Below are 21,740 nucleotides of genomic sequence, written 5' to 3'. Positions count from 1 at the left end.
ACTTGTATTCTATATCTTGAATATACCTATACACCTTATAGAACAAAACCAGCTGAAAGTCTATATCCAAAATGGCTATCTCAAAGGTAAATACCGACAATCAAAAAAGAAAGATCATTATCTTCTCTGGTATGTAAATTCCCTGATATTCACCGTCGCCAAAACCCTAGCCTATACCATCCTATACCATCCTATACCATCCTATACCATTCTATACTATCGCAACTATCCAAACCCTATAATCCCAACTATAAAGTCCCAGAACTAAAACCCCCCAGACTTCGACGGGACAATCTTCCTACAAGACACCGGCCATGTCCTAGTAGACAACCTGGGCTGCGGCGCAGCCTACCGCAACAAACTCGAAGAGCAATTCGAAACCGGCAAGCGATCCTTCCGCGACATCTCAGACGACATGTGGGGATCCCTCAGCATCCCCTTCGGCGACGGCTTCGACCTAATGGAAAAGAACCTCCAAATCGACCCTGGCTTCCAAGAATTCCACCAATACTGCGTCCGCGAGGGATTCCCCTTCAACGTAATCAGTGCAGGCCTAAAGCCCGTTCTACAGCGCACGCTGGATATCTTCCTAGGCGAGAAAGAGGTAGGGTATGCATCCATATCCCACAATCTTCACCCACTAACAACATTTCCAACAGGCTTCCTCAATCGAAATCGTCGCAAACGACCTAAAAGCCCCAGGCGGAATCCCCTGGAAACCCGTCTGGCGTGACAACACCGCCTCCGGCCACGACAAGGCCGCGAGCGTGAACAAAGCACGCACAAAGGCCCAAGCGGAATGCGAACCGGACGAGATCCCGCTCATTGTATTCATCGGCGACGGCGTCTCCGACCTCGCCGCTGCCCGCGAGGCAGATGTCCTCTTTGCGCGTCGCGGTCTGCGGCTCGAGAAGTACTGTCTTGAACATGGGATCCCGTATACGCCGTTTGATACCTTTGCCGATGTTAAAAGGGATGTTGAGGCGATTAGTCTCGAGGATCAGAAGAAGACTGGTGGGGTTGGGAAGCCGGTGCGGTATAACCCGCGTGCGAATATGTGGAGGAGGATTTCTAGTAAGGAGGCTGTATGTTGTACTCGTCTACCCTTGTATTAAAAGGACGAAAGAAAGAAAGAAAGAAAGAAAGAAAGAAAGGGGGTTTGCTAATGGTGGTTATTGTAGGTTCCGACGCTTATGGCTACGGCTACGCCTACGCGGGATGAGAAGATGGCACTTTGGCCGGATTATTTCTCTGAGCCTGTACAAACTCAAATTGAGTCGACGATTCAGGAGTGATGGTGTTGCTTGGGGAGTTTGACGGATTTTATGGTTTGATGTTGTCATGATCGGATTTCTTTTTGGTTTCAATGTTGGCTTTTGGCATGGAGTGGGTGTTGGTTCGATATTTTCAGTTATTACTGCCTCGAGGTAGGAACCTTTCTTCCTGGGTTGTACATAGTGCTGTATATCGAGATTAGGTTGTATATATATATATATATACCTAGTTCTATATAGACCAATTGCATATAAAGTCTTCTGATAAAATGGTGCATGGCATGTATATAAAAAAAAGAATCGATATACTATTAATGCTAAGGATATTAAACAAACCAATGAAGAACGCATGACAATCATCAAATCAAAAGAAGAAAGAGACCTAGAACTGCCAATCAAACCACATCCTGTTTAGTCCGTAACATCCAGAGGTTCGACATTCCAGATACTATCAGCGTACTCATTAGTAACGCGATCCATAGAAAAGAATCCCATACGCGCGACAGAGGTAATTGACTTGGCCAGCCACTCCTCCTGATTCTGGAAGGCCTCGTCAACCATCTCGTGCGTGGTGATGTAGGAGTTGAAGTCGTCCGAGACGAGGTAATAATCACCGTGCTCTTCGATCGAGCTTGTGAGCGCGGAGAAATCAGCTTTGTCGCCAAACACGTTGTCTTTGATTGCGTCGAAGACGCGCTCCAGCTGTGGATCCAGCTTGAAGTTGCCGTAGAAGTGTCGGTGGCGCAGGTCCTCGACGTCTTCAGCGAGGTTGCCGAAGAGGAAGATATTCTGCTCGCCGATTTCACGGGTGATCTCGATCTGTGAGTTGTTAGTATTATTGGGATGAAAGCTGGATATAGAATATGTGAAAGAAGACTCACGTTGGCTCCATCGCAGGTTCCAATGATCAAGCCGCCATTCAGGACGAACTTCATGTTGCTCGTGCCGCTGCCTTCGGTACCGGCAGTTGAGATGTGCTCGCTGATATCCGAAGCAGGGCAGATAATCTCAGCCTTACTGACATTGTAATCCGCAATGAAGATAACCTTCAAAAGGTCCCCAATTTCTGGGTCCTGGTTCACTACATCGGCCACATTGTTGATGAGATGAATAATAGTCTTCGCCATCCAGTAACCGGGGGCTGCCTTGCCCCCGAAGATGGAGACTCGAGGCACCACTTTCTTCTTCTCCTCGGCTGACATGGCTTTGATACTCAAGTAGCGGTGGATGACTCCAAAGATGTTGAGCTGCTGGCGCTTGTACTCATGGATACGCTTCACCTGCACGTCAAAGAGCGCATTGGGATTGACATCGAATCCGGTGGTGGCCTTGATATGTTTGGCTAGGCGCAGTTTGTTCTCCCGCTTGATGACCGCCCACTCCTCGCGGAAAGCCTTGTCGTCGACAAAGGCCTCTATCTTGTCCAAAAGTGTGAGGTCCTTCAGGAAGTCATAGCTTCCAAGCTTCTCTGCAATCAACGCAGACAACCTGGGGTTGGCCTGGTGGAGCCAACGTCTCGGGGTGATACCATTGGTAACGTTGGTGAAACGGTCTGGTCCGTAGATCTTCACAAAGTCTTTGAAGAGAGTGGTCTTGAGCAGGTCTGAATGCAGCTCGGCCACACCGTTGACTTTGTGAGAGCCAATGATGGCTAGGTAGGCCATGCGCACCATCTTAGGATGCGACTCTTCAATGATTGAGACGCGCGACAGGATATCCCGATCATTGGGGAACCGCTTCTCAACGGATTGCAAGAAGAACAGATTGATCTCATAGATGATTTGCAAGTGTCGAGGGAGTAGGTTCTGCATCAGCGGAACAGACCATTTCTCCAGGGCTTCAGGAAGGACAGTGTGGTTAGTATACCCAAAGGTCTTGGTCACTATGCTCCACGCCTCATCCCATTCCAAACCCTCCTTGTCAATTAAGATGCGTTGCAGCTCAACAATTGCAAGGGCCGGGTGAGTGTCGTTAAGCTGAATGGCAATCTGATCAGGGAACTCGCCCCAGGCCCGCTTTGTCTTCTTGAACCGCCGAACGATGTCAAACAACGAGGCGGCACACCAGAAGTACTGCTGTTTCAGACGCAGTTCTTTGCCTCGCTCGAGGTTATCATTGGGGTAGAGAACAGCGGAGATTGTTTCCGCTCTCTGCTGGTCCGCCACGGCACTTTCATAGTCTCCAGCATTGAACTTCTGGAAGTCAAACTCTCCGCTACTGGCCTTGCTAGACCACAGACGAAGGTTGTTGGTGGTCTTGGTGCCGTACCCGGGGATGGGGACATCATACGCGATGGCTTGAACAATCTCACCATCCTCCCACGAGTGCGAGATCCTACCACTCTCATCCTGGTATTTCTTGACGTTACCATAGAACTGGATATCGACTGTGATTTCGTGTCGTGGGAATTCCCAAGGGTTGTTATCCAGCCAGTAGTCTGGAATCTCCACCTGGTAGCCATCGACAATCTCCTGCTTGAAGATACCATATCGGTAACGTAGGCCATATCCCCAGGCTGGGTAGTTTAGTGTCGCCATACTGTCCAAAAAGCAAGCCGCCAGGCGTCCTAGACCACCGTTGCCCAATGCAGCATCGTGCTCCTGGTTGATGACGTCCTCGACGCGGAATCCAAGATCGCTCAATCCATCTGGTATCATCAGCGATCATCCAGATCACAGATATTCCCAGTGCTTACCTCGAGCGACATCCTTCAAGCCAACATTCAGCATAGCATTGTCCAATGTACGTCCCATGAGGAACTCAAGCGACAAATCTACACCAGCGATTAGCCATTGTCTTTCTGCCGACGGGGATGAACACATACAGTAGACTCGCTTCTGATCGATGAAAGTCTGACGCTGCTGAGTCTTGTTCCACTCGATGATCAACCGATCTCTAAAAGCAAGCGCAGTTCCCGAGTACGCGGCTCTATAGAAAGTCCCAAGTTAGCAAGAACCGCTTGCATTAAGGACACAAATCACATACAACTCATCGCAATTATACAGCGAGCGAGCAAGGGTCGTTTCAATATGGCGTACGAGATCTTTCTGCGAGGGTCGTTAGACCCGAAGTATCAAGTACGAATATAAGTCGGACTCACCTCGAATTCATCTTTGGTGGTGAATTCAGTAGCCGACTAAATTGACATGAGGCATTAGCATTTCAGTCTCGAATGCCCCATTTCGTCTTAACATACATGTTTCCTCCAGCTGCGTAAATCATGGTCAGTCCAACTATAAGCAAGTACTAGTGACCTCGGGGAAGGCAGGTACGATAACTCACGCTTCTCGTAATGGCTCAGGAATGCTAGCTTCAACATTCTTAATCTCGGCAGGCCCCAAGCCGGTAAATGTGCGCTTGTGCTTGGGACGACTGAATCCCGGGCCTACAGGACCCTGGAGATCGCCAATAGGAGCTCCTACGGAGAGTCTTCGCTCCCGACGAGGTTGGGTTGGTTCGATCGGTTCGGCTGGTGCAACTGCATCTGGGATGGTTGACATTATGAAGAGGAAGGGGAAAAGTGGAATTTGGAGAGCTGTAGGCTGGAGAAAGTCCAATACAAAAAAAAAGGAAATACACAAGCAAGTACTTGGCTACTTAAAGAGAAAAAGAGGGGAAGGGTCATGTCCATGTAGTCATGACTTTGAGAGAGTAACACCAGACGACCTTTTTTTTTTCTCTCTTTTTTTAGTTCGTTTTTGGATTTTAATATCTTTTTTTAGCCTGTTTCTGGAGTGTCACTACATATATAAATATTTATATATTTATTATAATTCCTATATAATACTTGAAATACTTCAAATACTTGATTCTACATAGGGTCCGTGCATAGATCTATAAATGCCCCAAGACACACATCATGCCATTTCAACTTAACCTTGGAAGAGTACTTACTTCCATAGTCTGTCATATTGGAAGACCAATATCAATCAAGGGCCTAGAACCCCATCTCTTCGGCTCCACAGCTATCATCTTCCTATCCCGGAATACCCAACCCCAAAACTACCACCAACCATTGAGCCCATACCTACGCGTCCTGGACATTTTCCTACTACTGCGTGATTATAAACCCCCTCTTTCGAGCTCACCAGATGCCTACAACCCCAGTTACCCCGCGAACGCCAACGCACAGACGCATTGCACGAAGCGCGTACCGTGCGCCGACGAGGACCCAGTGCTTACTTTACTATGAGTTGGTCCTAAACTCGGGGTAGCTTCCCAGATGCATTACACACGGTATAAACTTTCGAGAGAGTCTAGCCCGCGGGACCTTGAAGACTCTATTCTCAGGAAAATTGTTAGTGGTGGGGGTGGGTAGTTGCTATGATGTGGGTGGCTGTGTGATGGGATGAAGTGCAGGGGGCTGCAGGAGGGGATTGGGGTGTGCAGGTCGGGAAATTGGATTTAATGATAAGAGGTATATTTTAGACTCGCTGGGAGAGAGTAGAAGTTCCTTGTAGAGGTACTTCCTCTACTCTCTATCTCACCCCCGAACTGGATATTAACCAACCTAGAGCTAGGAGCTTCCCATGACTACCATCCACGCTAAGCACATCTACGGCGAACACTATACAGGAACAAAAGCAGGCTCGAATGGAAGTATTGATATATCGAGGCTCAACTATACATAAATAAGCCCGGGCCACATCCCACTCCCAACTCCGTTCCACCCGACCAGGGATCCGGGGGGATCGCGATCTGGCTCCCGTGGACATGGCCCATGCTCAGCGATCCCGGTATCGGTCTGTGCAGTAAGATAGATTAGGGTCCTCGGGAGCTTGAAACAAGAACGCTTAAGATATAATGAACAAAAGCGGAGAAATCAGAAAGCATCAGACGTGGAAGCGCTTGGAATCACGGGTTAATAGTGAGGTGAAATAGGAGAAGACAAACACAGAGAAAGGACACCAAAAAAAAAAAAAAAAAAAAAACGGGAGAAGAGAAATTAGACGGAATAAATATCAGAGCAGGAACATAGCAGTGTAGAAAATAGGAAAAGTGTCGCCATGGTATGCACGAGAGAGACTGGAAACAGGCCTCTAGGAGACAAGGCAAAGAACAGATATAAGATATAGTGAAGACAGTGCAACGGAAAGCCCATTGGGTTGGTGCGTACCCCGTGAGGATTAGTACACGAAAAGAAAGTCCGGAGATTATGCAGTCCCGTTACCGGGGTTAATGCCCGGCATTTTCGAAATTGGCTGTCATACGCTCATCCCGGGGCTTAATCGATGAGGAAAAGGCACATGGAACAGAGACAGTAGCATAGTGGACTGCTCGAACATGCTACTGAGACCTTTATGGAACATAGACCCATGTTTAATATAGGAAAACCACATTAAGTACCAAATGGGATATCCCCAGACCAGAGCCAGCGCCTGGGAAATCAGCCGAAAAAGCCATAAAGGCGCCATCAACGCCTGCAGCTGGTCAAAAGCAAAGGAAAAAGACGAAAAGGGTATGGTACGAGTGGTCGTTGGAGAACTGTTCAGGCAGTCTCCAGAAGGAGAAATCAGAAAACACCGAGAGCGACGTTGAGAATAGGGACGGTGTGTGGTCATAAGGTTGGATGGAGAGGGGAAGTGCGCATACGCACATGAGGACACTTGTGTGACTGGATCCTCGGGGTATATTTCAGCGGCTATAGAATGCCCGAGTCTTTCAAGGCATTCTGCAGGATAGTCTCTTTGACTGCTGCGAAAACCAAACGGATATTCGAGGTATCAGTCGCTTGGGTGAGACTAAAGGGGAGGGGGAAATAATCAGTCAGGAATCACGGTGCGTGGGAACCGGCACTGTTAGGATCATGTGAACTCACTGTGGGTACAGGTTCAAGTGTGCTCGATTCACCTGGTTGAATCGCCAGAGAAGGTACTTCGCCGCACGGTGCACGTCGTTGCCGCCCGAATAATCGGGGAAGTAGTTGCTCAACGGTGATCGAGGCAACTTCAAGCGGAACAAATCAACTTTGTTCAGGAAAAGGATGATACTTGTCCGCATGAACCACCGAGAGTTGACCACGGAGTCGAAGAGAACCAAACTTTCCATCATACGATTCTGCCAAGGTGTCAGTTCTGGTGTAGTACACTCGGTGTATTGAGAGATCTCATACCTGGTTGCTTTCTTCCAGTAGTACTTGATCATATTCACTGAGCGCAACGCAAAAGATAATGGATGTCACGTTTTCGAAGCAATGGATCCATTTCTTTCGCTCACTGCGCTGGCCACCCACATCAAACATACTGTGGCTGGTTAGAGATATCCCAAATCGTGAGTGTCAAAGACTATTTCCACATACTGCATGCTCAATTGGCCCATTGTGAAGCGTGTCTCATAGATACCGGTGGTCTTCGTTCTGGCCCGGAGTACATCTGAAACGTCCGGGACATAATCGGGGGCCGTTATTCGTTTCGCTTCCTCAAAGAAGCTGTTCATGGGGTTAGAACTCGGCCTTGGGGTCAGAGGAAACGATAGGTGAACTTACTATGGCGCCGAGTCCATCAGATAAAATTCATTCTGGTGTTCCAAAACTGTTGATGTGCACGGGTCGTTCCAGAGATATGTAATAGCGTCGCCGATTTTCGAATCGAGCGAGGTGTTGGGATCCGGGTCCACGTTGTACTCTTCCAGAAATGAGATGTAGTCCTGCACTTTCTGGCTGGACGGTTCGAGTTGGAGATAGTGATATGCCCCAATGAGGGCTTTTGCGCAATCCAAGAGATTCTTGTAGACGGTCAATCGATACAGCGCAAGTTCTTCCACGGTGTACCCATTTTGGTGGATGATCTTCATCTGTTTTACGATGGTTGATTTACCGCTTTCTCCAGATCCTGCGTTTGAAAGTCAGCCAACCATCCGCTCTCCTCCAAGTGAATATCAGGATACCTACCCAAGAGAAGGATCTTGCACTCCCTTCGTAGCCGCCTAGAATCCTCTTCTAGCTTGCGATCGATCTGTTGGCTTCGCTTCTTCTGTTCCGCGTCCCCCGCGGACTCTGAGCTGAAACACGACCCCATTATGGAATCCTCAGTGACCCAGACCAGCAGGGAGGAGACTCATCAACCACGCGCAGGAACAAAATGTGCCGGCGAAAACGGCCGGAGCCTTCGTTTGCTAAGACTGCCAAGCGCCACACACGGGAAAGGATCAGCGCGACCGGGGATAGAAAAGGCGACACGTAAGATCGGAATCAACTCCAGTGGAAGGTAGGTTGAGAATAATGTCAAGGTGAAAGGTTGAGGTTGAAGGAATTGCGACAAGCGAGTTTGGAAGGAGAGTCGTTCGGGTATAGCGGTTAGGACGGGGGGGCCGAAGGATAAACGTGGAGAATCAGGGATAAGATGGGGGGGATAAGATGTTGAGAGTTCCAGAGTAATAAAAAGGTAAGAGTCAAGTAAGAGTAGTCAAGGTAGTAAGGGTAGGAAGGGTAATAAAGGTGTCAAGAGTTTAAAGAATCAGAGAGTGTCAGTGCGACCATCGTCATGCTGGGGGAGTGGAGATGACTTGGGGGAAGAAAGAGGTGGTAAGAAATGTAATAAAAAAAAAACACGTACGGTTCAGCTTACATTCGCACAGTCTGGTAATTAATGTAATTCACCCGTTTTCTTCCTTTTTTTTTTTTTTTTTTCTTTTTTCTTTTTTCTCTTTCCTTTTCTTTTCTGTTGTAGTTATAGGTTATTGATATATTTTATTTCCAAGGTTGTATATTTGAGCTTATTGTTATATGCATTTACTTCTTTCGTCTACCTATACATATGTAGATATGTATATATATCATCTAACGTTATTCCGTATATAACCAAGGAAAAACCCGGGGGAAATTGGGCACGTTCTCCTGTCAGATCCCACCTGTAAGGTATGATCAGTATGATCTAGTATGAAATTCTCTTTTTTAGCCCAGGCAATAATCACAATCACAATTGTAATACTAATACTCCTTATAAAGAGAACGGGGATTCTAATTTAATGGGGCGCCACCAGATGACTTGTCTGTGCGATCATGCATTCTTCCTACATATTAATTAGATATCAAATTGTTCTTTTTTGATTTTATATATACATATAAATTTACTACGAATCTTCACTCCAAATCTCTCTGATCAGGAGTTCTGTACTCCGTACTCCGTTTCATACTCTTCCAACCCACTCTGGAGCTTTAAAGTGGAGAGTGACGCAAAATTTGGGGCGTTGCCTTAGGCAGACAGGCGGGGCTGTGTTGCGGTCTCAGGTCTTCGGTGTGTATCTGACATCTAGTTATGTATAAAGTACTCCGTACTCCGTACTCCAGCTAGTTACATGCTCTCCATTATTATATATACTTAGATATGCGATGAATTCAACTCTATATAAAGTGCATGTTGCTTTCAACCCTCCACCATTGACTTATTCGGATCTGCGATGAACCTTGGAAGTTGGGCACTGACCTCTCCCCTCAAGAAGTCAATTCAGCCCTGTAGGCAGATTTAATGGGGCGTTACGGGCAAAAACCAAGACTTGGGGGCTTGTTGATCTTGATATTATTAACACTCAAGCAGGGGTGTGAAGTAGAGGTAATTATCAGGCACCTCGAAGAATGACTACATATATATTTCCCGAAGGGTTGACTATAGATACGAACGTGCACTTTCTTATCAGATATGTCCCAAGGAATATGAAACGCTCAAAGGTACCCTTAGAGTTTAAAATGAGCTGCACCCCTATCCAGTCACACACATCATTCAGAGGTCTTTGTTGCATGTCTTTGTTGCGTGTCCGCAGTTGCATTTCCGCAGTAGCGTGGTAGGCATTGTTTCACATGTCTCAGCCGCCAAATCCGCATCCGCATCAGACGGTGACAGAACCCGAGCAGCCCCTTGAAACTGATATCTGAGTTAAGGTCTCTGGTTAATTTCCTTTGGGGGTTGCATTGTACATGGTCATTCTAGTAGGGTGCAGATTCCAGGTCCGTTGATAGTTATAGTATGTAAGATGTACGATGTACGATGTACGGTGTAAGATGTAAGATGTGAGATAGCGTTGCAAACCAACAAGACCACGTCGTAGAAGATCAGAGCTGGCTTAGTTTAGAAGGCGCACTCTATTGTGTATTCGATATATGTTGGAGGCGTGCGACCTTGTTCTAGACATGGGAGCGGTTGGCAGCGGTCCCTCTTGTATGGCAATGTTACCCGGGACAGTCTACCGGACCTATAAGAGTATCAAAAAGAGGAAGCTATGGTAGAGCTTACACATATGTAGAAGTTGATAGTTAACTAAACTCTAGTTAGTTAGTTACTGTTTAGTTATTATAACTATCTGCTTTAATTTGAAGGGTGAGGGGTTATACTCTGACCTGCCAAGGTTCTAAATAGAGGCCCAAGAACTCTCCGTATACTAGTTATACTTGTTCTCGTATACTTGTTCTCGGGCAAGTTAAGTGCAGATTTAAGAAAAATTAATATAAATAGTAGATCAAACTTATCGAATTGACCTCCATGTAAGTTCTATAGTTTATATCAACAATATTATAGAGCAATAATGTTGCAAGGGAAACATCTTCCAAGATAAAGACCGGGGTCTGGGCCGCGTGGTTGTGGAGCAAGGGCAACATTTCAACCTTGGAAGTTCACAATGGACATTGGAAGGATGTTATTGTATATGATTGTATACATATAATGTACAAGAGTTGCAATAGTATATACTATGTATGTAGTAATTCAATGTATCATGAAAATGAAATAACAATAAGAAAATATTTTAATTATATACAGGCTCCAACCTGGACCCTGCTGAGTCATCACCAAACCGGGCTTCGCCAACGTCATCGGCCTTGTTTTCTGCGCTTTTCACCCAGTCCCTTCCCCACACCTGTTGCCAACACACTTGCTCTCTTTGCGACCCCTTTCTTCTGGTTTTCTTTTCAAAGCCTTCATCTTCTCTCGCTTTAGTCTTCTTTGACTTAAAATTCTTGGAATTTTCTCTCTTTCTCTGTTTATCTGCTTGCATAACCCAAAACCCCCCCACCTTCCATCATGGCGGAATTCGTGCGTGCCCAGATTTTCGGCACCACTTTTGAGATCACCAGCCGGTTCGCAATGCCTTGTTCTGCTATATTTACTATGGGCGCTTCAGCAGGCGCATCCAGGGGAATATTAGTGCTAACTTGATTTTTAGGTATACGGAACTGCAGCCAGTGGGAATGGGTGCCTTCGGACTGGTCTGGTATGTTGTATCCTGTGTTGCACAAGACAACTCCCAAGCCCTCGAAGTACATGCTAACAAGGCCATTTAATATAACAGTTCTGCCAAAGACCAATTGACTGCACAGCCAGTCGCAGTTAAAAAAATCATGAAGCCCTTCAGTACCCCCGTTCTATCCAAGCGAACCTACCGGGAGCTAAAGTTGCTCAAACATCTCCGCCACGAGAACGTCCGTACTCCGTCAAAGAAGAAATAAACCAGGCTTATATGCTGACACTCTGCAGATTATCAGCTTGAGTGACATTTTCATTTCGCCTTTGGAAGACATGTATGTTCCCCTCATCTGCAAAGTGGGGTTGAACGGTGTGAACTAATGACCACAGCTACTTTGTCACCGAACTTTTGGGAACTGACCTCCATCGACTTCTTACTTCGCGACCCCTTGAAAAACAATTCATTCAGTACTTTTTATATCAAATTCTGGTAAGATTTCTATGGGAATAATATCTGGGATGCAAGAATCTGACTTTTTGATAGCGTGGGTTGAAATATGTTCACTCCGCCGGTGTGGTTCACCGGGATCTGAAACCCAGCAACATCCTGATTAACGAGAACTGTGATCTGAAAATCTGCGACTTTGGTCTTGCCCGTATCCAGGACCCTCAAATGACTGGCTATGTCTCAACACGATACTATCGCGCGCCCGAGATCATGCTCACCTGGCAAAAGTACGATGTCGAGGTAGACATCTGGAGCGCGGGCTGCATCTTTGCCGAGATGTTGGAAGGAAAGCCGCTGTTCCCTGGAAAGGACCATGTGAACCAGTTTTCGATCATTACGGAGTTGCTTGGTACTCCTCCCGATGATGTGATCCAGACCATCTGTAGCGAGAATGTGAGTGGTTATTTCTTTGCGTGGTGAAAGACGAAAACATGCTAATAGATGATGATTCAGACCCTCCGATTTGTCAAGTCCCTACCAAAGCGCGAGCGCCAACCCCTCGCGAATAAATTCAAGAATGCCGATGCCGATGGTATGTGATATTTGAGCCGACTATGAGGATTATGAGCACGACACTAACTTGTCCCTCCTATTTTAGCGGTTGACCTGCTCGAGCGCATGCTCGTTTTCAACCCGAAGCAGCGCATTCAAGCTCCCGAAGCATTGGCACATGAGTACCTCGCACCTTACCATGACCCGACCGATGAGCCTGTCGCGCAAGATAAGTTTGATTGGTCGTTCAATGATGCCGATCTGCCTGTAGATACTTGGAAGATCATGATGTACGTGCTTGATTTGTTACTCCACCACGATTCCTTTTTACTAATTTTCCACCACTACAGGTACTCGGAAATTCTCGACTTCCACAACATTGAACAAGGCAATGAGGCTGGTCAAGCCTTGGTACAGGGAGCAGTGCAGGGCAACACTACTGGACAGGCATTCGCATAATGGTTTCACGCGAAATTTCCCTTAGAAACGCTCTTCTGCCATTGAATTCCGGTCTCCAAATTTGAAGTCTGGCCCTATTTCCGTTCAAGGTGCTACGAGGCTAGCGTGTTCTCTTGTCTTTTTTATTTTATTTTTTTATTTCCTACTTTGTTCTTCTTTTTGTCTTGGTGGAAGTCATTGTCCATAGCTCTTCCGGCGTCGTTAAGAATTGGTTGGTGATTAGGAGAAATCATACAGGGGATCTGATTTAGTTCAGAGATGGAGCACCTCATAACCTTTAATCCTTTGAAATATCTACGCGATCTAAATTATTTCTCCAATACCTATATCACTTTTCTTTAGTTAGACCCTAGAGGTATACCCGTGATGTTGATGCCCTCCGATATTGGCGGGGCTACCATTCACCGCCCGCTCCCCGTGTGATAACCGTATCAGCGATGTTCCCCTGTTTGCGACGATCTTAGTTTCATGGGAAACCCACCTCGAGGTTTTGGAGGAGAAGCACCTCTTTTCGACATATTGCAAACCATTCATTCCAGCCATTCATTCCCAGCATTTTAATTGCATTTCTCACAGCCGAACCGAATCTCCCGTCGCAAGGTTCGGCGCCATGGCTGTCCAGCATAAACAAGACCCAATTGTTTTGGTTATAGATTTCCACCATGCACGGTGAGCATTGAGACTCTCAAAACCCCCGGACTTGTATCTTTGAAACCAAGACGAAGATGGATCCATAGTGGAACCTGGCTGACTGAGACATACCCCTGTAGCGGCCCCGAGATCGAACATTGCCTTGCCGACGAAGGAACTGACCCAGCAACCGAGAATGACTGGTCTCTCCTCCCATTCATGGCCCTATCTGATGGAGCACATCTGTATGATGCCCCTGTCTCCGATGAAGATTTTGTTCCCTCCCCTTCTTAGTCTCTGGCGTAAACCCGTGACGAGGAGAGCCGATTTGCGCCGGACCATCTAACTTGTTGGAATTCAGGTCGACCGAGGAATTCTCATACTTCACACTCTGCCGAAAGGGTGCATCGACAATACCCGAAACCTCCCTCTTTGGCATCGCCTGCTCCCGCCAGATCGATTCGAGTCTGCTTATCAACCGCTCGGCCGATGTGACTCGCTCAACGGTACAAAAGGCCGTTGTGGTCGTGACGGATAGTCCGCAGCGAGTTGGTCAACTACGTCAGAAGCTTTCCGTGGTAACTTCGGCTTGGTTCGCGCAACGGTAGGTGGAAAATTGAATATACTTTCCCTGGACTATTTTCTTTCCCAATGCGCTGGCATAGGATCGGGATAGAACCCGACTTTGAATGAATAAATGTGGCTAATTGAGTACTCTTCTTAATAGCGACTTCTCGGATGTCGATATCTTGAAGGTATGTAATTAGCTGTGATGGTGTATGGAAGGAAATGCTGACATGGATGCAGAAATTCCGCGAGGGCTTGGTAATTGCCCTGCTGAATGATGGCCCAAAAGATCAGAACTTGGGTAAGGATATCATCTGTTCCGATATGTGTGAAATATGCTAATTTATGAAGGCCTTTCGCTTCGGGAGATGATTCACGAATTCAAATTTCAGACTTTGGTTCTTTTTAAGGCACTACTGTTGCAACCCAAGATGCTTTTCTTCGGGACGCGCTGTGAACGCTTGTGCATGATTCAGTTCTCACTTATATCTTTAATACCCGGCCTCATCCACAGCTTGCAAGATTGCGCGGATCCTGCCTTTGATACCTATTCTCAGACTGTTGAGAAGCCAACGTCTCTCAAGACGAGTGACAGAAGCTCCTTGTTAGCATACATGGGGCTTCCACTGCAGATCTTCGGAAAAGGCAGCATGTTTGGCCCCTACACACCTCTTCAGTTGCTGGATCTGCTGGCGGATGATGGCACAAAATCATATGTGGTTGGCTCAACAAACTCGCTACTTCTCCAGCAAAAGGACCGTTACAGTGATATTCTAATTAACCTTGACGAAGACAGTATCGTCATAAATTCTCCTTCTCTCCGCAGTGCCTTAGTCCTTTCTGCGGCCGATAGACGCTGGATTGACCTGCTCACACAAATTGTCAATGACACTTGGGACGAGGAACATCCCTCACAACCCAAGACCCTTGGCTTCATGGGCTCAGAAGAATTCATTCGACTACAGTTCGAAGAATATTTGTTGGCATTATTATCGTCCATGAAGTACCACGAGGAGCTCTACCCATGCGACGTCGGAGAATCGGGGAATCGCAGCAGAACCCAGCTGCAAAACCTCAACATTGAAGGAGACCCTGCCGTCGACTTCAATACGGAATTCCTGACCCAGTGGAAAACCACATCTAATTACGCCCTGTTTTCGCGACTCACTTCGGATGCGCTTCTATTTTCCATCACCGAACCTCGACACCCAAACGCTGGGGGCTGACAATGGAAGATGTCCAAAGACGACTTGCACAACAGGTAGCAGACCTGCACCTCGATGAGCGTGTCCGCGAAGGCCGTGAGGCCCTGAACCGCCATATCTCAACCGGACAAAAGAAAGTGAGCGCCGCATTCACAAGCTTCTGGTCCGACATTGAAACAATGCGGGAAGCGCAACGCAAACGTAATGAAGAGAAAACCGCCTCCCAATCGCAACGCACCTCCATCGACAAAGAAACCCCAACCTCGCCAACCCCCTCCTCACAAGATCCTGCCGATGCCTCCTGGTTCGCAGGCCGCCAAAGGGCATCTGTGGACATGACACAGGCCCAAGCCTCCGTGACCGTAGCCAGCCAAAAAGCAGGCTCCTATTTCAGCTCGTGGGGCTCATGGGCGAGCGAAAAGCGCCGCGAGTGGCAAGAAAAGCGCGTCACATCCCCGAACTCGAATCCCACTCCCAATGCCGAATTGACTTCATCATCCACCCCGGCCTTGTCCGTCGTTACCGAAACAGCCGATTTGGACCGCGGCCGTCGCGGTTCCATCCAGCACAATAGTGAAGGCAACGATAACCCCGAGGATGGTCTTAGTCGCAGCACCAGCCGAAGAAAGAGATGGAGTAATATCCTGCTCAGACGCGACAGCGGCGAGTTCCAGCGTCGCGATGATGTTTCCACGTCCGACTCTATCGAAACTCCCTTCCCGAAATCTCCTCTATCGCAGGGATTCCCGGCTTATGCGGATGATACAGAGCAAAAGCAGACCCAGGACATCCTCCCGGATGGAAAGACTACTAGACAGGATACCGTTGATGCAGATGGGTTCTCTCCTGTGACTCTCACACCGAATGAAGGCCTAGGATTGAGTTTGGGGACTGAGGAGACTGTTTCCCAGACCCAGAAGGAACCCACACCCTCGAGTGGGGTGAAGGTAGATACACAGCCTGAGGACTTGGTTACTCCACTCCCTGTCAAAGAGGAGGCGCATCCAGTCCAGAGCAAAGACTCGTCTGGTACGAATTAGCGCACTGGGTTTGGGAGGCTGGGGTTGATTTGCATTTTCGCATTTAGGATGATTCAGTACTTTATGGACCTTCTGTCGTCTGTTCTTGTTGTCTCTAGCTTTGCATAGCATTTACATTCTAACACGGTCCACGTGTTGATTATACATAAATATACATTGGGTCTGGATAGTGCTACGCATATCCGTCCACTGAATGAAATACTAAAGTGAAATAGTTTCTAATGTATTCGATCTTGATCAGCGTTGTTTTAGTGTCCATTCTTGTCATTAGAATACATCAGGCTGTCTTGTGGCTGTCGTCTTGTTTCGTCAGGGCCAGGATAATATCCAAGCAAAGATATTTGGGTTAACACATCACTTTAATCCTCAACTTTTTATTATGTGTGGTCATGGTGTTTATATGAGGCTAGGTCTTCAAACATTCAAAGTCCAGATGGGTAGCTACGTAGACCATGACCATCAATTTATTATTTTAGTATTTCTAGATAAAGGAAAAGAAAAGAAAATAACCAGGTCATCATTTGTTTGTCGTCTCAGCGCTATGAAGAAGCATAAAAGAAGTCGCCGACACAATGAAAAAGAAATTTTGCTCCTATCAGCCTGATTCCATCCGCCAGTTATCCATTTGTAGGAGTCCTATCCTGGACCAGCAGGGGCCCCACTCCCCCTCGCCCTGGCTTTCCATAGTGAATGGAATAGAAGGACAAGAGATGGACGCAGGAAGCCAGCCACTGGTGTCGGAAAGAGACAGTAGCAAAAGCAGAGAGCAACAGAAAAAAGGGAATAGAAGCAAGTTGGTTGTGTAATATTTGGAAAAGGGAAAAGGGTTTGGTTCGAGTTAAGCAATGTATGAGATTTCATCGCCGTCCATGCGCTCAATGTAGTCCTTCTCCATGAGGGCTTCAATGTTCTTCTTGATGTCGGGGATTTTAGGTGGGAAGCGGGACTTGACCTGCTGAATAACCTCCTGAACAAGCTGGACGTGCTTCATCTTCTTGCGCGACTTCATGATTCGAACAATGGCGGACTACAACAAGGTTAGGACAAATGGACTGTGTGAGGATTGGTGATTAGCTAGGATACATACCTGAAGAAGAAGCTTCCTGTCCTCTTCTATGGTTTTGTGGGTGTCGTCGGCCTCAACCTTTTGCTCAGATTTGATCTGAATGTTGAGGTTGACTTTGACCTTCTTGCTTTTGAAGTTGTAGTTCAATGTGAACGATGTGGAGGGCTCTGGTTTAGCGCCCTCAGGGTTGGCGATGAGGACCTTGGCCTTCAGCAGGATGCTGAGGTTGGGGTCGAGAATTTCGGTAGACAGTGTGGTGGCCTTTTCGATCTCGTCGTAGGACAGAGTGTCGGCTTCGTTGAAAAGAAGCAGAATGCCCATCTGGTAGGTCGACACCTGGAAAGTGTAGGGTACTTTGGTGTTTTTGATATAGTTAGCCTTGATTTCACCCTTGCATAGCTGCCACAGCCATGTCAACTTGCGGCCGCTATGCTTGTCAAAGTAGAATGTCTGGAACCGTTCGGCAGTCTTCACTATCTCCGGTGGCGCGAGGAATGGTGTGGTCGGGGCATTGAGGGGCCAGAAGCCAGTTCCCAAAATCTGGAAGTGGGCATCGGCCATTTTCTTTCGATCATCATCCTCTAGCACTTTGTCCTGCCAGACCTTGTAGTTGTTATTAAGATCCTTGGAGATCTGCATGTCCTGGAACATGCGTTGCAGCTTGTTGGTATATTCAAAACCACATGCCTCCTTCAGCTTGCTGATCATGCTTGTTTCAGCATCATCGGAAACAGAGCTCACATGGACCAGCCGTTTCGCCAGGTTCTTGGAATAGAACTTCTGGAAGACGTCTTTGTCTTCAATGTACTTGAAGACTGTCATAATCTGCACTAGCATCTCCTCAAGCTCCGACTCTTCAGCCGACTTGGATCCCTTCTTGAGCAGTGAGTCTGTGTATTTCGCCAGTAGCTCGGGAGACTTGGAAGAGCTCGTCTTGCAGATACGGTTTCGGTTGACGAACTCTCGGCAGGCGTTATCAAGAGAACGCACGAACTCAGCCTCGCCATTGAAGGCCTCATCGACCAAGCTCTGGTACCGTGTGTGAACCTGCAGTAGGGCATCAACGTACAACTTGGGCTCGAGTGTTTCTCCCTCTGGAGCAACCTTCTCGACAGCAGCCAGACCAGCCCGTCTCACGTGGTTCTCGAAGGTTGTGCGCAGAGGATCCAAACCCTCCCTGATCCGTGATAGGAGTCGATACATACGGGCAAGATCCTCCTGGCGTTCGTTATCCAGCAGGATTTGGAACTCGTCGCGAAGCAAAGTTGAGTGGGCGGTGACGAGAACAGACAGACAGGTCTCGGTCAAGCCCTTGGTGTCATCTGGGTGTAGATACAAACCGACCCGGAGCTTCTCTTCCTCCAGACGAGCTTCTGCCTTCTTCATATATTCCACCACGCTGTTTTCGGCCACAAACTGCCGTGACTCATTTTCGTAATATGTTTTGGTGGAACGGATGAACGGCTGCTGGAAGTAATGCCGGTAGACATCTAGTGTTGACTTGGAGCTATCATTCTCATCCAGACCCAGCGAAACGAAGGAGTCCACAATGGATTTAATCTGCGATTGTTCAATGGTTTCTCCATTTCGTTGCTTTTCGATCAGATTCAGAACAGCGTCCATGACCTTGTCATGGACTTTTTCGAAGAAGTCCCCTTTCCATTTGACCAAGTGCAGGGTGTAAACATCGTAGACGTTTTTCTTACCCTCGTCGATCTCACGCTTAACCCAGTGACGATTCAGGTAGCGAAAGAGGTGGTTCACGTATTTGGCGGCAGTTGTGTAGCGGTACCACTCGCGAATGTAGAAGCCAAGCAAGCCTTCTTCGGTGTGGCTCTGTGATTGTTTGTAAACCTTACTCAGATGGGAGGTAAGGTATTCGCCGAGTAATTTGTAAAGTTCCTCACCCAGTAAATGAGCTATAGTCCAAGGTCAGCCCATATCGGGAAGCCGAGGGAGCGGCATGGAGGGAAGAAGACCAACCACCACGTTGTCCTTGTAAGCCTTGACCGCTAGCGACGGCTTTTTGGGATGTGCAAAAATTGTGGACAGCCCTAATATCAAATTGTGAGCGCGGTTCTCGTCAGGCAAGAGGTAGGATCGAATCTTGAACACACGTGTATAAACCCATGTACTAGACAAAAACAGTCAGTCAGCCTGTGTTTTCAAACACCCTCACCGGTCAATAGTGAGTGAAACAGCATTTCACTTACAGTCTTCATATCGATACCGGAATCAAGGTTGAGCATGACGCTCTCGATTCCTGTTTCGAGGAATGACCAACTAACCCACAGTTAGCTCATGTCCACCGTGTTAAAGCAGATCGCCAATCATTGTCTGCTCACGTTGAATCAAGGTCATCCTTGTGAGGTACCGGCGGCATCGCGAGAGACATTGCGGTTGCAGGGGAGTCAGGTGGGATGCGGAAGAAGGTGAGTAGTCGAGACCGAGGGACCTGGTCCAGTGGTCAGTAACGCGCTCTTAACTCTCGACAGTAATGAGTAAGTTACAGATCATGGATATTACCTCAAGACAATTGTAGCGCCACACGTCACGCCTCAAAGATCTTCGGGTGATCAGATGAGGGTAGACGCTTGGGAGGGGGAGGGGTCGGCAAGAGCGGGGTTCGGACAGTCGAATAAAACGAGTGAGAGAATGCAACCCTCCTCGGGAACTTCTAGATCAAGAATTTGGAAAAGAGATTAGGCAGAAGAGGGAAGTGATGAGGCTGAGATGGACCAGAGCGTGGGGATGGCATTGTTGCCGCAGGCGGTGAGGTGGCGGAGCTTTCCCGCCAAATCTACATCATCGGCTTTGATGCTTCGATCAAAGCGACATCCAACCGGGTTATATCAATGGTTATTTATAGACAAAATGCTTATGCTCCTGTACTTAAGATTTTTTTTACCATCTTTGTATACTCTTAAAAAGACAGATAAAAAGAATATTTAAGAAGACCACCAAAGACATGACAAAGCTGCATGAGCGGACTATTCTTGTAGATCATTAGTATTTTTCTAACATGATGAGATATATACTTTTGAGCTGTTCCTCTATAAACCTGTCTCTATCCTTGTATCGCAACATAGGTTTCTAGTGACACTTGATCTATATATACGTTTCTAACCAGTACTAATACAGTTAGTTACCTTGGACACTGGTTTAAGCTCCCTACCTAATCCATTCATGGATACCTAGGTAGATTCCTGGAACACTCCTCTGCCCTTATTCCCTTTTTTGGGTTCTTTACAGGAACCCATCCTATCCTTCTACTGCTGCCCACCATAACCAGCATATAAAAAGTGACTTGTTGTTTGCCCTGGAAGGAACTAAGTGAGAGGAAACCCTTACCTTCTGTACAAAGGGCACCCTTATATATGACTAGAAGATGCTAATATGAATGAGTGTCCACTCTCTAGTCTAGGAGCTTACCTGACTGAGAAATCAATGAACATCTTCTCTTGATTCTTAATACTGGTAGTAATAGCTAGAAACGAGCGGTACTAAACTTAATTTTGACCTTGCCATAATCGTCATAGATCAAAGTCAATATCCAACAGTGTTAAAGGTGTAGAATCTATAAAGTACATAGTATATACACAGTTAACTACCTAGGTAACTAGTTCATTCCTTCATAGTTCAAGTTTATATTGACGGCCCCACTATATATGACGTCACCTGAAGTAGATCCCAGATCCAATTCAATGCAAACTCCCTTTCTTCAGCCAAAAAGCAAAGCAAAACAAAATAGAGAATCGCTATGACCATAACTCCACTATCAAACACTCAAGTGACCACTCGACAGATTCCCGAGTGGTACCATATACCGAACACTTCGATCCAATCCAAGCCGTTGATGATATACCATGGAGCCTTCAATGCCACATCTACGGAGCTCGAGGAGCACCTGAAAGCAGTAGGCGAGGTTGTTCCTCAATGGGTATATAGCATGTACAGCCAAACCCACTTCCACTCCACAACGCATGAGGTGCTGGGGATCGTTTCAGGGAGCGCGCGTCTTTGCTTTGGAGGTGAGGAGAACCCCGAGCGATTTGAGCCGACGGTCCAGCGTGGTGATTTGATCATTGTGCCTGCGGGGGGTGGGTCATCGACTCCTAGAGGACCTGCAAGGGAACCAGGAGGAGTTCCAAATGGTCGGCGCATATCCACATGGCAAACACTGGGATATGTGTTATGGGAAGCCAGAAGAGAAAGCAAAGGCGCAGAGAATCAAGGATGTGGCTTGGTTCCGTCAAGATCCGTTGTATGGCGTTGATGGTCCTGCTTTGCACGTCTAGCTAAAAGTTGCGCATGCGCAAAATCAAGT

At 47.2% G+C, this 21,740-nt stretch overlaps 8 protein-coding genes across 8 annotated transcripts; 4 read left to right on the top strand and 4 right to left on the bottom strand.

The window, feature by feature from the left end:
* Nucleotides 1-71: 71 nt before the first annotated feature.
* Nucleotides 72-1,295, top strand: N7516_001131 (uncharacterized protein; the record flags this gene model as incomplete). Its single annotated transcript, XM_057213853.1, has 4 exons — nucleotides 72-129; nucleotides 279-604; nucleotides 660-1,085; nucleotides 1,182-1,295. 4 exons carry the CDS (start codon nucleotides 72-74, stop codon nucleotides 1,293-1,295), a joined length of 924 nt encoding a protein of 307 aa, XP_057075736.1.
* A 390-nt stretch (nucleotides 1,296-1,685) lies between these two features.
* On the bottom strand, nucleotides 1,686-4,774 carry glpV (glycogen phosphorylase; the record flags this gene model as incomplete). The annotated part of the gene is made up of 8 exons (XM_057213852.1): nucleotides 1,686-2,093; nucleotides 2,156-3,921; nucleotides 3,970-4,047; nucleotides 4,099-4,202; nucleotides 4,260-4,321; nucleotides 4,375-4,410; nucleotides 4,471-4,483; nucleotides 4,557-4,774. 8 exons carry the CDS (start codon nucleotides 4,772-4,774, stop codon nucleotides 1,686-1,688), a joined length of 2,685 nt encoding a protein of 894 aa, XP_057075735.1.
* A 2,141-nt stretch (nucleotides 4,775-6,915) lies between these two features.
* gpaB (guanine nucleotide-binding protein subunit alpha gpaB) lies at nucleotides 6,916-8,290 on the bottom strand (the record flags this gene model as incomplete). Its single annotated transcript, XM_057213851.1, has 6 exons — nucleotides 6,916-7,015; nucleotides 7,093-7,331; nucleotides 7,387-7,516; nucleotides 7,573-7,701; nucleotides 7,759-8,104; nucleotides 8,164-8,290. The coding sequence occupies 6 exons, from the start codon at nucleotides 8,288-8,290 to the stop codon at nucleotides 6,916-6,918; spliced, it is 1,071 nt and encodes a 356-aa protein (XP_057075734.1).
* Nucleotides 8,291-11,284: 2,994 nt separating this feature from the next.
* On the top strand, nucleotides 11,285-12,905 carry sakA (mitogen-activated protein kinase HOG1; the record flags this gene model as incomplete). Its single annotated transcript, XM_057213850.1, has 9 exons — nucleotides 11,285-11,340; nucleotides 11,427-11,474; nucleotides 11,553-11,682; nucleotides 11,738-11,781; nucleotides 11,837-11,936; nucleotides 11,991-12,347; nucleotides 12,408-12,486; nucleotides 12,553-12,736; nucleotides 12,797-12,905. The coding sequence occupies 9 exons, from the start codon at nucleotides 11,285-11,287 to the stop codon at nucleotides 12,903-12,905; spliced, it is 1,107 nt and encodes a 368-aa protein (XP_057075733.1).
* Nucleotides 12,906-12,989: 84 nt separating this feature from the next.
* On the bottom strand, nucleotides 12,990-13,448 carry N7516_001127 (uncharacterized protein; the record flags this gene model as incomplete). The annotated part of the gene is made up of 3 exons (XM_057213849.1): nucleotides 12,990-13,022; nucleotides 13,052-13,147; nucleotides 13,311-13,448. The coding sequence occupies 3 exons, from the start codon at nucleotides 13,446-13,448 to the stop codon at nucleotides 12,990-12,992; spliced, it is 267 nt and encodes an 88-aa protein (XP_057075732.1).
* A 67-nt stretch (nucleotides 13,449-13,515) lies between these two features.
* Nucleotides 13,516-16,347, top strand: N7516_001126 (uncharacterized protein; the record flags this gene model as incomplete). The annotated part of the gene is made up of 7 exons (XM_057213848.1): nucleotides 13,516-13,574; nucleotides 13,676-13,780; nucleotides 13,897-14,139; nucleotides 14,263-14,290; nucleotides 14,343-14,403; nucleotides 14,454-15,228; nucleotides 15,348-16,347. 7 exons carry the CDS (start codon nucleotides 13,516-13,518, stop codon nucleotides 16,345-16,347), a joined length of 2,271 nt encoding a protein of 756 aa, XP_057075731.1.
* An 838-nt stretch (nucleotides 16,348-17,185) lies between these two features.
* culA (cullin culA) lies at nucleotides 17,186-19,808 on the bottom strand (the record flags this gene model as incomplete). The annotated part of the gene is made up of 6 exons (XM_057213847.1): nucleotides 17,186-17,374; nucleotides 17,435-19,332; nucleotides 19,397-19,467; nucleotides 19,531-19,547; nucleotides 19,627-19,696; nucleotides 19,759-19,808. 6 exons carry the CDS (start codon nucleotides 19,806-19,808, stop codon nucleotides 17,186-17,188), a joined length of 2,295 nt encoding a protein of 764 aa, XP_057075730.1.
* A 1,365-nt stretch (nucleotides 19,809-21,173) lies between these two features.
* N7516_001124 (cupin domain-containing protein) lies at nucleotides 21,174-21,711 on the top strand (the record flags this gene model as incomplete). Its single annotated transcript, XM_057213846.1, is given in 2 exon segments — nucleotides 21,174-21,513; nucleotides 21,533-21,711. 2 exon segments carry the CDS (start codon nucleotides 21,174-21,176, stop codon nucleotides 21,709-21,711), a joined length of 519 nt encoding a protein of 172 aa, XP_057075729.1.
* Nucleotides 21,712-21,740: the final 29 nt, after the last annotated feature.

The sequence above is a fragment of the Penicillium verrucosum genome (assembly GCF_028828655.1).
Source record: "Penicillium verrucosum strain IBT 35672 chromosome Unknown utg000001l_segment0_segment0, whole genome shotgun sequence".
Taxonomy (NCBI): Eukaryota; Fungi; Ascomycota; class Eurotiomycetes; order Eurotiales; family Aspergillaceae; genus Penicillium; species Penicillium verrucosum.
The sequence above is the reverse complement of the archived record's forward strand: the minus strand, read 5'-3'. Positions and strand labels throughout refer to the sequence as shown.